Here is an 11913-nt window from a genome sequence, read left to right as displayed (position 1 = left end):
GTTGAAATTTTAAAACCCCGCACGTGTGCAATTGAAAAAGGTAGTTGTCTCTGCAATTGTCATTTAGTGTGTTCGTTTTGCGAAATGGCTGCTGTTTCGGACTTTTTTTCGATAGGTAGTATTGTTTGGTGCAGGACGTGTTACAATTCCGAATTCGAAGGTGAAGTACTGGCATTCGATCCCCAAACAAAAGTACTTATATTGAGTATCCTTTTTTAATGCCGTCGAGGGGTTTGGGCTTCAATGCCGTCAGGACAATAGCTTAAATTTTTACATTGTTTTCAAGTTTATTGCCGTTTCGGCCTACAAATTCTAGTTTTTTTAACGCGGTAGCGTTTACTTTACGCACGGGGAGGGGTTTTCGCGTTATTTAATTGCACTAAATACAGTTGGCATAAAGGTTTTGTGTGCTTGTTTCGTTTTCCTTAATTTGGTGTCAGAATGCGGCTCATCGAACGGCGATCCAAAACTGAACGACGTAGAATTTATAAATCTATCCCTTGTTAGCGAATTACAGGTAAAAAAAGAAGTCACTTCGGTACCAGAAGTTCCGCAATCGCTGAATTTGCAAAGGGTAACTCACCAAAATTCGCGTTTGGCCGATTAAATACCACCCGCTTTGTAGCTAAACACGCGAGTACGAAACCAAGTGGAGGAGAAACGCCGCATGTTGCAGGCGATAGCGGCGAACGTCTCATCCGAAGGTCAAAGTCTGTTCATAGCTATATCGAAAGTAATACAAGAAGTAAGGTGGAGGAATTCAGATATCATTGTTTGGAATCAGGAGGTGATTATAAGCCCCCCATATCAACCTGACAACATCAGAGGCAACACAAGTAGTAAAGGTTACAGTTTTATAAAAAAATTCGTAAGTACTCTGCTGTGGAAAAATCGTCTCTCTTGAGGTAATGTTATGGTCTCTTTCAGGTTGAAAAACACATGAACGATTTAGCGTTAAATTCCCAACATTCTGGCGTGTGTCAGAACAATCGACCTTCGCAATAATAAAACAAAAAGACACCCAGAGAGTATAAATTAAGGCGCAAGCCCCGTTAGTTTTTATCTGTTATAATATACCTCCTTATAAGATTCTGAACTGAAATATATTGTTGTCATTGTGAGTATTCGACCTGCCCGCGGGGTTCTGTTGATTTTAGTTCAAAATCCTCACCACTGGCCTTTTTTTTTTTAATTAAATCAACCCCGTTTTTTTCCTGTGGGTTTGGAACATCTGGGCCCACCAGGTTATCATCTATTTATTTTATATGAATAAAAATATTAAATTAAGCACTCGTTTTTCTTGTGTCCCACATTGAACTTTATGTTGGCAAGTTATGTCCATCATATGGTTACTAATTGTTAAGCCAATTATCTCATACAATTTAAAATATGACCTTGAGAGTTCCTAACTGGCTAATGCAAATTAAAGACAATGTGCAAGTGCACAAGCAGGTTTGTCAAAGATTTGGCAAGGATTTCGATTGTTTCCTGTTTGCTTCTAGGCTAACGCCCTTTTTAAAAAACGGGTTAATCCAAGTATCCACACCCTCACAAAATGAAAACGCAAAATTTATTAACAACATTTTTATAACTACAAATTAACGTCAGCCCCAAACCATTTGTTCCCGCAAAATTTTCGGCATGCGCGAGTCGAAGGCTGAAAGATTTTCCCGTTCGTCGCACAGCGTCACGTAAGCACCACATAACCTCACAAATTCTTCGTTAGTCAACTGAAAGGGGCGCCTGGTTGCTTCAACGTCTGCCATATCGAGCATCCGCGCGCTCAACTCGCCTCGTAACTCTTCCGGAAACAACCTCTCCACCCCTTTCACGCAATACTTCTGCCGCATGTTAAAAACTGATCGTACGACTTTTTCCACCGTCTTGAATGGAATATTCAGTAACGGCTGCCGTCTAGGTATTAACGTGACCACACCCACGTCTACGTCTGGTTTCGGGATGAACGCTTTGCCCGGTATCGTGAATTTCAGTTGCGCTTTCGCCCATATCTGGCACATTACCGACAAACGGCAACGTGACTCACTATCGGGTCGCGCCACAATTCTTTCGGCCACTTCCTGCTGGAACGTAAGCGTCATAGAAGTTCGGCCGTAGGACCACGCCGAAGTCCTTTCTGAAACCGACTTTAACCATCGTATTATCAAATTTGTTGACACGCTAAATGGAAGATTGCCTATGAGATGGATTGGGGGCTCTGCATCCTCCCACTCGTGCTTCGGCGCCCCATCAAAACCTTTCTCCATGTTATACTCGCGGATATCGTTGATCTCAATATGCATATCAGTTACGTCCCTGCTAGCCTCACGAAGCAGTTCCAGTGCAGGCAGGAACCTTGGATCCTTTTCTACCACAATAAGACGCCGCGGAGCACGTTTAATAATGGACCGCGTAATACTGCCTGGACCGGGACCCACCTCGCAGACGTAATGATCGCTGATGTTGCCCGCGTTTTTAACGATTTTGTCGGTGATGCGCTCATCCATTAAAAAATTTTGAGACAATTGTTTCAGGGCTTTTATTCTGTACAACTTAACTAAATCCCTGACGGTGGGCAAAGGTGGTAATCTTACGTGTCTAGGTAACGCTATGGCCATCGCTATTTTTCGATTATTTTGGCGGGTTCCTCGAAATCGTCCAGGAAAGTCTCCTGTTTGATGGAGAGTATGGTGTAACTGTAAATGCCCAGAACGGTCGCTCCTAGTACCCCTAGTGTTATCCAGTTATTGCGCTTGACGCGTTTGAGTCTTTCGACACGTTTAAGGTTGTCTTCTTGTGCCCGGCGTATATATTCCCTTTCAGCGGCACTAACTTTGGTAATATCGGCCTTCGGCATAGAGTCCGCCATTTTAATTAAACTGGAAAACCACAGACTACAGACCACTAACAACTCGGTCTTCTTCCTTACAAACGCGGGCCAAAAAAAAAAAAAAGGCAGTTACATTATTACATCATGAAGTTTTAATATGTTTTTATTACAATAACTATAGCAATACAATTGGTAAATCAAACTTTTACAGCTGCAATAAAATATCCTATCCTTACTGCAGATGGAACGAATTCTTTTCACCCGGGGGTCAAATTCTAAATTTTCAAAATAGTTAACAACCTCCCTGTCCTCCTTTAACTTTATTATTTCCTTGCAGGAGCGAATTAATATTTTTTCAGTTAGAAAAGGGAAGTTTTCGATTACATAGTCTGAGTATTTTGCCAAATAACCTAAAATGAAAAGGGCTATTACTCAACACTGTATACTGTTTTTAACATCACAATCACCTTCCTGTATAAACAGAAAAGTTAAAAAATTGATTTCAAAAGGTTCAAGAGTTTCATATCTGGACAGTTTTGGCAAAATAATCCCCAGCGATTCCAAATCCTCCAGGTCCCCTATATTTGTGAGTGCGTAACAAAATTTTATCTGCTTTTCTCTATATTCCCTACCTTTCTCTTCATTTACTGAGTTTTGTACAGGCTCACCTTCTTTTGTTCTTAGCAATTCATTTATTAAATCACGTTTTGTTTCATAGGGCAAAAAGTTCTTGAACACCTGCATCCCAAGGTTTAAAGAATCTAACCTGCACTGATCTTTCCCCTTAATAAATTCCAGTGATCTAACTTTGTTTCGCTGTTTTTCATTTTTCCTTTGATAAAATTCGCATAATCTGGCCGAAAAACTCGAAGGAATCAGTGTGTTAAATTCATCTGCGGCTTCCCTCGCAAATTCCTCTAAATCCACATTTTCATGGTAACTTTGCTTTTCTCTAAAGACTTCCAAAAATAGTTTATAGTCCTTTTGGCCAAAATGAACCTCCCTCGTTTCGCAAACAATATTAACAAATTTCTAAAAATTAAGACACGTTCAAAATCAAATCACAAGCACCTTTTAAAAAATACCAAGAGGTTCGTCCGCTTTGAGGTGCTACCAACAGATTTTTGCTTTAAACTATCGTAAATTGCATCGGTTAAGTTAGCGGAAATACTATCCACAGCATCCCGTTGTAACTGAGGATAATCGAAACTGTCCCGACTGTTTAATAACAGATTAAAAATAAGGTGTTCGATGTCAGATAAATTTAAATTTTGATTGTCCACCATTTTGTTAGGTTACAAATTTAAACAGTCAGAAATAACTTAAACGTAACGTCAACAGATGCCGCTGACTAAATATAACAATTAGTAAGATTAGAAATAGAATCGTTAAATAAAAGAAAAAAATGAGAAAAATTACCAGACAGACACTCTACACTTGATTCGCATGTGTTGATTGATTAATGTCAAGGGAGTAAGTGTAATAATTTACTCCTAACCCTTTGCGTACCCCATCGGTAATCGCCATTTTGGTTTGTACCGACAGGGTCAAGTCGATCATTTTCAAGTAGGTATGTCTATTTACCGATTGATATTTTCAAAATTTCGAATTTCGTGATCAAAGTGTTCAGGTTTCGACCACCGAAACTGAAATTATAATGCCCGATTTTTTAAGATCCTCTGCCCGAACGAGGAACAAACGATGGCGGAAGCGATAAGAGTGGTCAACGAAGATGTCCAATATATTTGTGGGGAGTTTGAGTCTTCCGATCAATTCGGAGACGTAAGTTTAAACTAACGGCACTGACTTGTAAACTATCGTACCGTTTTAGTTAATATTGGAAGACGGAACGCGAGCCGTCATAGTGAACGGAAACTTGTTTACATTAGATGGCCAAACTCTAGTGCTCCAAGATGACGACAGCTTGACGCAATATTGTATCGATGATTTCAAGCAACTGAGCGACGTAAACGATGAAGTTCACTGCACAGACGCGGACGACAATTCGCGGGACGTCGTTTATATACAGAACGATGACATGCAAAGGGACGAAACTTTGCAGTACCATCTGGCTGACTGTAATACCAGTGTGGATGGTCCTGTCGAGTTGAAAATGCTCAAATTAGAAGGGGATCAGGCTTTCGGCGAGATTGTCGACTTGGACGAGTTCTTAAAGTCGCAGGGGATGGAATCAGAGGCCACAGGGTATGTTTGCCATTCAAGATGCGTTTTTTGATTAACCGTTAGATATTTTCTGCTGAATTAGTGTTGAGTACACCATCGTGAGCGATTCCGAATTGGAATTCCAGCAGGGCGCTACCAAACCCAGAACAGACGAAATGTTACAATTTGACGGGGCTTGCAAAATAAATGATGGATACTTTTCTAACATCCGCGGGCGTAATCTCTTGACTGGCCAGCCTATTACGTTATCGAGGTACATGTACAAGCTGCGAGAGAGGATTACGAACGAGAAGCTGATGGTCGGGAAAAAAAAGCCTCCGCCTTCCATGGTTAACCATTCCCTTAATACCCTATTGCATAGAAAATTTACCTTGGGTCGATCGACTGATGGCAAGAAGATAGTCGGCAAAATTATTAATATAAAACGACGAGAGGAAGAGAGAAAACATCCAAAGGCGGATGAAAAAAAGGAGCGGGTGCCTATTAGCGACAAGGTTGCCAATGATTTCGCGACGACATCTGGTAAGAATAGCGCGTTTCTGCGAAAGTGTTGACGGGAAGCGGCACGCGTCGCGAGTAGTTCAAATGTACCATCGCTTTTGTATCGCCGCCGTCTTGAGTAGTTTAAATTTATCATAACGTTTGCGCCCGTGTGTGGTTGTTTTTGACCTTATCCTTTAACATATTTAAAGTGCGTTCATGCATTTTTATTGCATATTACTTTGCTATTTTTTTGACAAAGGTTTCGCAAGATATTTCACAGTTTTTACTCGTTTTACAAGACGTATAATCAATCATATGCTGTACAATTTACTTACATATTACATACAGATTAGAGAATTATCTTGTATTAGCAAATTATAACAAATGAAATTCACAATTTTGGTGCTTTAACAAGTTACCAGTTGTGGATTGTGAAAGCTGTACTAATAGAATCGAAATGCGTCGTTGTTAATTGTGAGTAGTTCAAGTATGCCTCAGCGATGCTGTGAAGTGCACGAAGCCGAGCTGTTGGTACATTCGAACTACTCGCGGACGTACCGCACAAGCCAGGCTCGATGGACGGGTTTTTTAGACCACCAATACAATAGTTGTCAGCCGGGGGATGGTATTGAGGAAATAGACGATACTCTGTCGGATACAGCGACGAGCTCAATTGCGGCACCAGGCAATATCCTGGTTCACGAGCGGGTGGTGGGGCGGGAGAGTTTTGAGACCATATCGAAGATCATGTCGGGTCTGATGAACATGGACAGCGTCAAACGGAAGCTGCTCAACAAGAACATTGTCATCAAGCTGGTGGAGAAAATTGCGAATCGAGAGAGCAAGATTTTCTACAGCAGTGGTTGTATGATGCAGGAGTACCGCTTGAGCGACATCGACGACAGATTGGCCGTCGAGACGAGCAGGTTCGTGCCGGACGCGAATACCAAGAAGGCCATCTTCGAACCCAGCACTGAACCGTGAGTCGGTCCATGCGCTGGGAGTAGCCGGATGACTATCTTGCGCTCGTCGTTTCAGCACGGCCAACGTGACCATCACGGTCACGGAGGACGAGACCGGCGCAAAGGTCACCAAGGTCAGTCTGGACCCGTCCACGGAGCATCGGTGCACCGTATGCGGGAAAAGCTTTCTCGGCGCAGTCTTCCTCAAGTTACACACCAAATCTCACTCATTCAAGTAAAAAAAAACTTTATATCTAGTTTCTTAATGCGAGAGTGCAGTAAAATGTAAATTTGAAGCGACGGGAATCAGATTAGAGTAGACAACTTAAAGGTTAATTACAATATAACTTCATTTGTAAATATTAGTCATCATATTCTGAGTAGTCAGAAGAACTATAGTCGTTGGAATCGGCAGAAATAATAAGGGGCTCCACTGTGTTTTGTAGCATGTTATTGGTTTCCCACATTATTTCTTCTATTTCATTTTATTTTTTTGTTTTTTCCTTCAATGGTTACACAATTTTACAACCTTATGTTTACTTAAACTAGGATACAATAACAAAAAGAAAACAACAAACCATGGACAGGAAAAAAACTACATATCATTCAGGTGGCAGTACTACAAATCAGTTTAGCAAAATTTATCTTAATTTAATTTTAAAGCTATTTAAAACAACACCGGTATAGTCTGAGGATGTCGAGTATTACTCAGTGCAGGGGACAAAAGGTGACGACTTCCTCCCAATTCTCTAGAAGGGACATGAAAATTAGAACTTGACAGAATACAAGGAGAATCAATAGCACCATTAATCACTCGAAAGACAGAACATAAACCACAAATTTTCTACAGTCAGTCCATGAAGCCCCCCACTTTAATTTGGCTATTTCGTAAAAAGAAGATCAGATTGTTGAACTGTAAAGCATGACAATACATCTCTAATTCTCAAAACCTCCAGACATTTTCCGCACCAGACCCAACATAAGGTTAGTCCGGCTAAAGACATCCCCAAAACGTATTGATTCATCCATAAGCACACCTAAATCCTACTTGGACTCTCTTCAACATACACTCATCCATTCTATATGAGCAATTAGCCGGATTTTTACGTCGAGAGAAAACCATACACACACACATTTTAAATTGTTCATCCTACACCACACCACTCCATTAGCGAATTAGTATCCCTTTGTAGCATTTGAATTTTTAAATCATCTGCAAAAAGTGAATAATCTGACTCCAAATGATGGGCTATATCATTCACCAGAAAAAGAAACAATTTTGTTCCCAGATGACCTTGACCTTTTAGGCACGGCCCTGGAGATACACCACTCCACTAGCGAATTAATATCGCTTTTTAGCATTTCACAATCATCAACTGACCGTATACGCCGGTGAATTTTTAAATCATCTGCAAAAAGTTAATAATTTGACTCCAAATGATATCATTCACCAGAAAAAGAAACAATTTTGCTCCCAGATGGGCTTCCTGAGGCACGCCGAATATTAAATCTGTGTTGGTCCTTGGTCCAGCAAATCAAAGGCCTTGCTGAAGTCAGTATATATGCAATGCACCTCACAGCCGTTATCCAGAGCCCCAACGACGAAGTTGGTATAAGTGAAAAAGTTCGTCACAGTAGAACGACTATTTACGAGACCATGCTGCTGCTCAACAATCCATTTCCAATACCTTAGGTATTGCTAATTGTACGCAAATAGGCCTGTAGTTGATCATATCGCAGTTATTACCATTTAAAAGTGGTTTTACAGCTTGCCACCAACCCTTTTACTTGCACGCATATCAATTCTATGGGGTTTAATTAACAGTGATATGACGGCAGGCAAAGTACCGTTATATAACTTCGTTTTGTAACGATTTCGTCGAAAATTTGCAATTTCCAGCGACTGCTTTTTCAGTATATCTTTCTAAAATTGCTATTTAAAGTAAGCCAATAATTTTTTTGGAATTCTGCCGGAAAGGAAGTATAATTCTATCACTAAGGTACAGGTAGGACTCTTGACAATCATCAGTACAGTACTACGCCTATGAAATACGGCTGTGATTTACAACTCTCTCGTATTAAGAGACAGAGCATAGTTGTTATTGCGATGCAGCCTAGTAAAAAAAAATCTTCGTTATTATTTCGAACGAAATAAATATATGGACCTCCCGAATCGACGATTTTTTTTTTAGGTTAGAAAGCGAGGCACTGTCGGCGGCTCGCAGCAGCCCACCGCACCGTCACGTCGAGGGCATGTTTGAGTGCGCGGAGTGCAACAGAAAGTTCCCGACGTCGGTAGCGCTCCGGAGACACATCAGCGCGCACTTTAACCGCGCATCAGCCTGCAAGTATTGCGACCGGTCGTGAGTATAATGTCACAGTTGCTTTGGATGCATAGTCTGATAATAAATCAGTCGGACGTATGAGATCGGTGAATTTTGGTTTGGGTAGAAAGAAACATAATAAAATATTTATGGTACCTCGATAAAAATGACAAAACAATTGAAAAACAGTAAGTTGGTAATTACTAATTACTGGGAAAACATCCATTATAAATCAATTATCTATATAAGATTTTGTATTGCTTTTCTGGCAAAATATTTTAGAATCATTATGTTAAACCTTAAATTGAAAATCGGTTTAAGATTTCTCCAGCTACCTCAAGTAAGTACTGTTAGAAGGTTTATAAAAAGTACATTAACATGAATTGAAAAGTACATTAATACGATTAATCAAAGAAACTCAGTGAGTGCACGGTACAGCTCTTGTCGGCTAACATCTTATGTAAGGCCCGGGCGTGCCGGAAAGAATGGTTTCTTCCACTTTAGAGTAGGCAGGTCTTAAACTCATTTCGAAGTCAAAACCACAACACAACAGGTTGTAAAAGCGGTATGTCGTTGGTAAAACTCCATAATCTTTATATGTTTGTTCCCATAGAGCTCTTATTTCAAAAACATCCAAAATCGATTTTTCTATATCATGTAATTCAAAAAATATGTATAATCGGTGTTTAATCCTACAACGCCAGTAAAAAAAAAACAAACAAAAATGAGTATGTGCGACTCAGCGGTCGTCAGAGAGTGCATTCAATATACGCGTAGCCGGTAGTTCAAATGTACTACGACTATTTCCGGTTTTAGGTTCGCTACTGCGCAGCAACTAAAATCGCACGTCGAGAGTCACGGCGACTATGGTCCTGAAGAAGGTGGAGCCGGACAGAGGCGCAGGTGTTTCGGTTGTTCGACGTGCGGTCGCAAATTTTCCAGACAATCGAATCTGCAGCGCCACCTCGAAATACATAGGGGCGACGGAGCGCGGTTCACGTGCAACGTGTGCGGCTGCGCGTACCACTACGCGTCGTCGCTCACGCGCCACGTCGTACAGAATCACGTGCAGGGGGTGGACGCCGCGGCCGGCGACGAATCGGAAGTCATGCACGTGGTTAATTTGGAGGAGTTTTTGCAAATACAAAACTAAATGTAAAGAAAAACGAGAAATTTGGAGTCTTTTTTTCCCCGAAAATCGCGAGTAGTTCAAATGTACCGTTGTGATATATGATGAAATGATTTTGATTAATAATGGGCGAGACCCTTGTAGTTAAGTAAAACTACCACTACCACAGAGTAAATACCCACCACCTGATTTATATTGGTTCCAACCATATAGCCACTATGGATATAGATATATACAAGAACTTATGAAGCAACTATGAAATTTTTTATGACAAGGTCCAGAAAATCTAGTTTTTAACCAATGACCTTGCGACATTTAACAACCAACTTGGCAAGTGGTAGAGTAAGTTTGAATGCGGCCTTTTTACGGTACTATGTTCTCAGAATATGCCTAGATCTCTTTAAATGTTCTACGAAAACGAGTTAAAGCAGGGCAGTGCAGGTAAATGGGTGAATATTAGAGACATGCGCGGAAAATCATTGCCCTCTCTACGAAAATATAGCTATTACATAACATACTTGTCAACGATCTGTAAGTGGCCATACTGGTTGTTGAATTTCGCAAGGCATATGCCCATGTTGAAAGGACCTTCTCTACTTTTTTTCTCATAGATGCTTCATAAGTTCCTGTATTATCAGCAGCAGGGCCCCATATCTCTAGTAGCTATATGGCTTTTATAAAGGATGCCAATTATGGACGACTAACCCTGCCAGTACTGCCTTACAAGTAGTAACAATGATTACACTCCACCGCCGGCACCTCATAAGCAAAATCGTTAGTAGTTCAAATAAACCATCACGATCTTTGAATATCAATATTTCGCTCACGCGTGAATAAAAATACTGTTTCCTTGACCACGTTATGCAGGAAGCGATCCCAAAAGAGTTATTTATTATTTTATTCCTAAGTTTAATACACATGACTGATACCAGGATGGAAATTATTTGCTAGGCGGCACCCACGCCTCGATTTTGGGCCTCGTCGTCGAATACGGCATATAGGCGCCAGAGGTAAAGGTCGGGTTCTCTGTGTGTTCCGCCATCCACTTATATTTTGGTCTGTGGGGGTCCTTGTCGGGGGTGAAATCGGTTTTATAATGCAACCACCCGAACCATTCGGCCGGCACTTGACTGCCGTCGTAATCAGTACCTGGAACCAAGCTTTAAGCAATATCTGAGCCACCTATGGGCAGGAATTTACCGTATTTAGGAGAGTATTCTACCCAGCGGTTCCTGCCGTAAAAGTATGACAAGTTTTCGTAATACTTGTTGCCGTCTTTGTCGACGCCAACTAAAGTCCCGGGACGCAAAGATTCCATTCTGAAACATGGCGCGATCGATACGCGAGCTCTATTATGAATTATGTAACCTTTACCTGTAGAGTTTGTACAGAGACATTCTGATGCCACCATGCTGCTTGATGGTCTGGATCAGTTTGTTTATCTTATCGAGTCCAAAATAGCTCATCTCCGAGCGGCACGACGCAAATAAACACTAAAAGATTATTAAATTCAAACGAATATTTTTAACATAACCTTAACTTTTCCTTGCTTCTTCCTTTTGAGCAGTTTAATGTTTACTTTATTCCGCTTCTTTGAGAAATATGAAATAAAGTAAAAGAAGAAGACTTTGGTTTTTAATCGTTAGTTTGCTAAACTTCTTGAGTTGCAGTCGTGTTTGACGAGCATTTCAAGTTCCTTTTTTCCATTCAACTTTCACAAAATATTGGAGAAAACTATTCTGTGAAATCTTACCTGAGTGCAGATAATCTTTTGTTAACCTAGTATCTGAACTTTCGATCGCACATGTAGAAATTGCAATCGCAATTGTAGAAATCGGTTGAAATTAGAGTCGTTTAAAGAAAATTTTATTTGTACATTTGTTTTCTGGAGTGATAGAGGCGTAGTGACTATAATTTCGAGAAATTGTGTTCGTTTTACGCGGATGTACACGGATTTGTGATGTGTTATTCCATGACGTATATGTTAGCACGGTTTCCGGATGT

The 11913-nt window shown here is 40.7% G+C and overlaps 5 protein-coding genes across 8 annotated transcripts; 2 read left to right on the top strand and 3 right to left on the bottom strand.

Moving 5' to 3' along the window:
• Positions 1-59: 59 nt before the first annotated feature.
• On the top strand, positions 60-1227 carry LOC132706311 (protein LSM12-like). The gene is made up of 4 exons (XM_060677580.1): positions 60-205; positions 441-574; positions 626-868; positions 928-1227. The coding sequence occupies exons 1-4, from the start codon at positions 85-87 to the stop codon at positions 1003-1005; spliced, it is 576 nt and encodes a 191-aa protein (XP_060533563.1). The 5' UTR covers positions 60-84; the 3' UTR covers positions 1006-1227.
• A 327-nt stretch (positions 1228-1554) lies between these two features.
• On the bottom strand, positions 1555-2615 carry LOC132706154 (dimethyladenosine transferase 1, mitochondrial). The gene has a single exon (XM_060677324.1). It carries the CDS (start codon positions 2613-2615, stop codon positions 1605-1607), a length of 1011 nt encoding a protein of 336 aa, XP_060533307.1. The 3' UTR covers positions 1555-1604.
• Positions 2616-2617: 2 nt separating this feature from the next.
• On the bottom strand, positions 2618-4113 carry LOC132706498 (uncharacterized). The gene is made up of 5 exons (XM_060677851.1): positions 3913-4113; positions 3460-3859; positions 3295-3405; positions 2969-3237; positions 2618-2917 (listed from the first exon to the last, which is right to left on the bottom strand). The coding sequence occupies exons 1-5, from the start codon at positions 4111-4113 to the stop codon at positions 2618-2620; spliced, it is 1281 nt and encodes a 426-aa protein (XP_060533834.1).
• A 75-nt stretch (positions 4114-4188) lies between these two features.
• LOC132706331 (uncharacterized) lies at positions 4189-10655 on the top strand. 4 transcript variants are annotated; one of them, XM_060677611.1, is made up of 8 exons: positions 4189-4300; positions 4502-4609; positions 4659-5032; positions 5094-5533; positions 6087-6474; positions 6533-6691; positions 8649-8819; positions 9597-10655. In XM_060677611.1, the coding sequence occupies exons 2-8, from the start codon at positions 4529-4531 to the stop codon at positions 9931-9933; spliced, it is 1950 nt and encodes a 649-aa protein (XP_060533594.1). In that variant the 5' UTR covers positions 4189-4300; positions 4502-4528; the 3' UTR covers positions 9934-10655. The 4 variants fall into 4 exon arrangements, with proteins under 4 accessions (XP_060533594.1, XP_060533591.1, XP_060533593.1 ...); XM_060677608.1 differs by having other exon boundaries at positions 4256-4397; positions 9597-10654; XM_060677610.1 differs by having other exon boundaries at positions 4264-4393.
• Positions 10656-10700: 45 nt separating this feature from the next.
• Positions 10701-11464, bottom strand: LOC132706332 (probable NADH dehydrogenase [ubiquinone] 1 alpha subcomplex subunit 12). The gene is made up of 3 exons (XM_060677612.1): positions 11284-11464; positions 11110-11228; positions 10701-11058 (listed from the first exon to the last, which is right to left on the bottom strand). Exons 1-3 carry the CDS (start codon positions 11373-11375, stop codon positions 10850-10852), a joined length of 420 nt encoding a protein of 139 aa, XP_060533595.1. The 5' UTR covers positions 11376-11464; the 3' UTR covers positions 10701-10849.
• Between the last annotated feature and the right edge of the window lie 449 nt (positions 11465-11913).

Source organism: Cylas formicarius, unplaced genomic scaffold (assembly GCF_029955315.1).
Source record: "Cylas formicarius isolate icCylForm1 unplaced genomic scaffold, icCylForm1.1 PGA_scaffold_8__14_contigs__length_24414737, whole genome shotgun sequence".
Taxonomy (NCBI): Eukaryota; Metazoa; Arthropoda; class Insecta; order Coleoptera; family Brentidae; genus Cylas; species Cylas formicarius.
The sequence above is the reverse complement of the archived record's forward strand: the minus strand, read 5'-3'. Positions and strand labels throughout refer to the sequence as shown.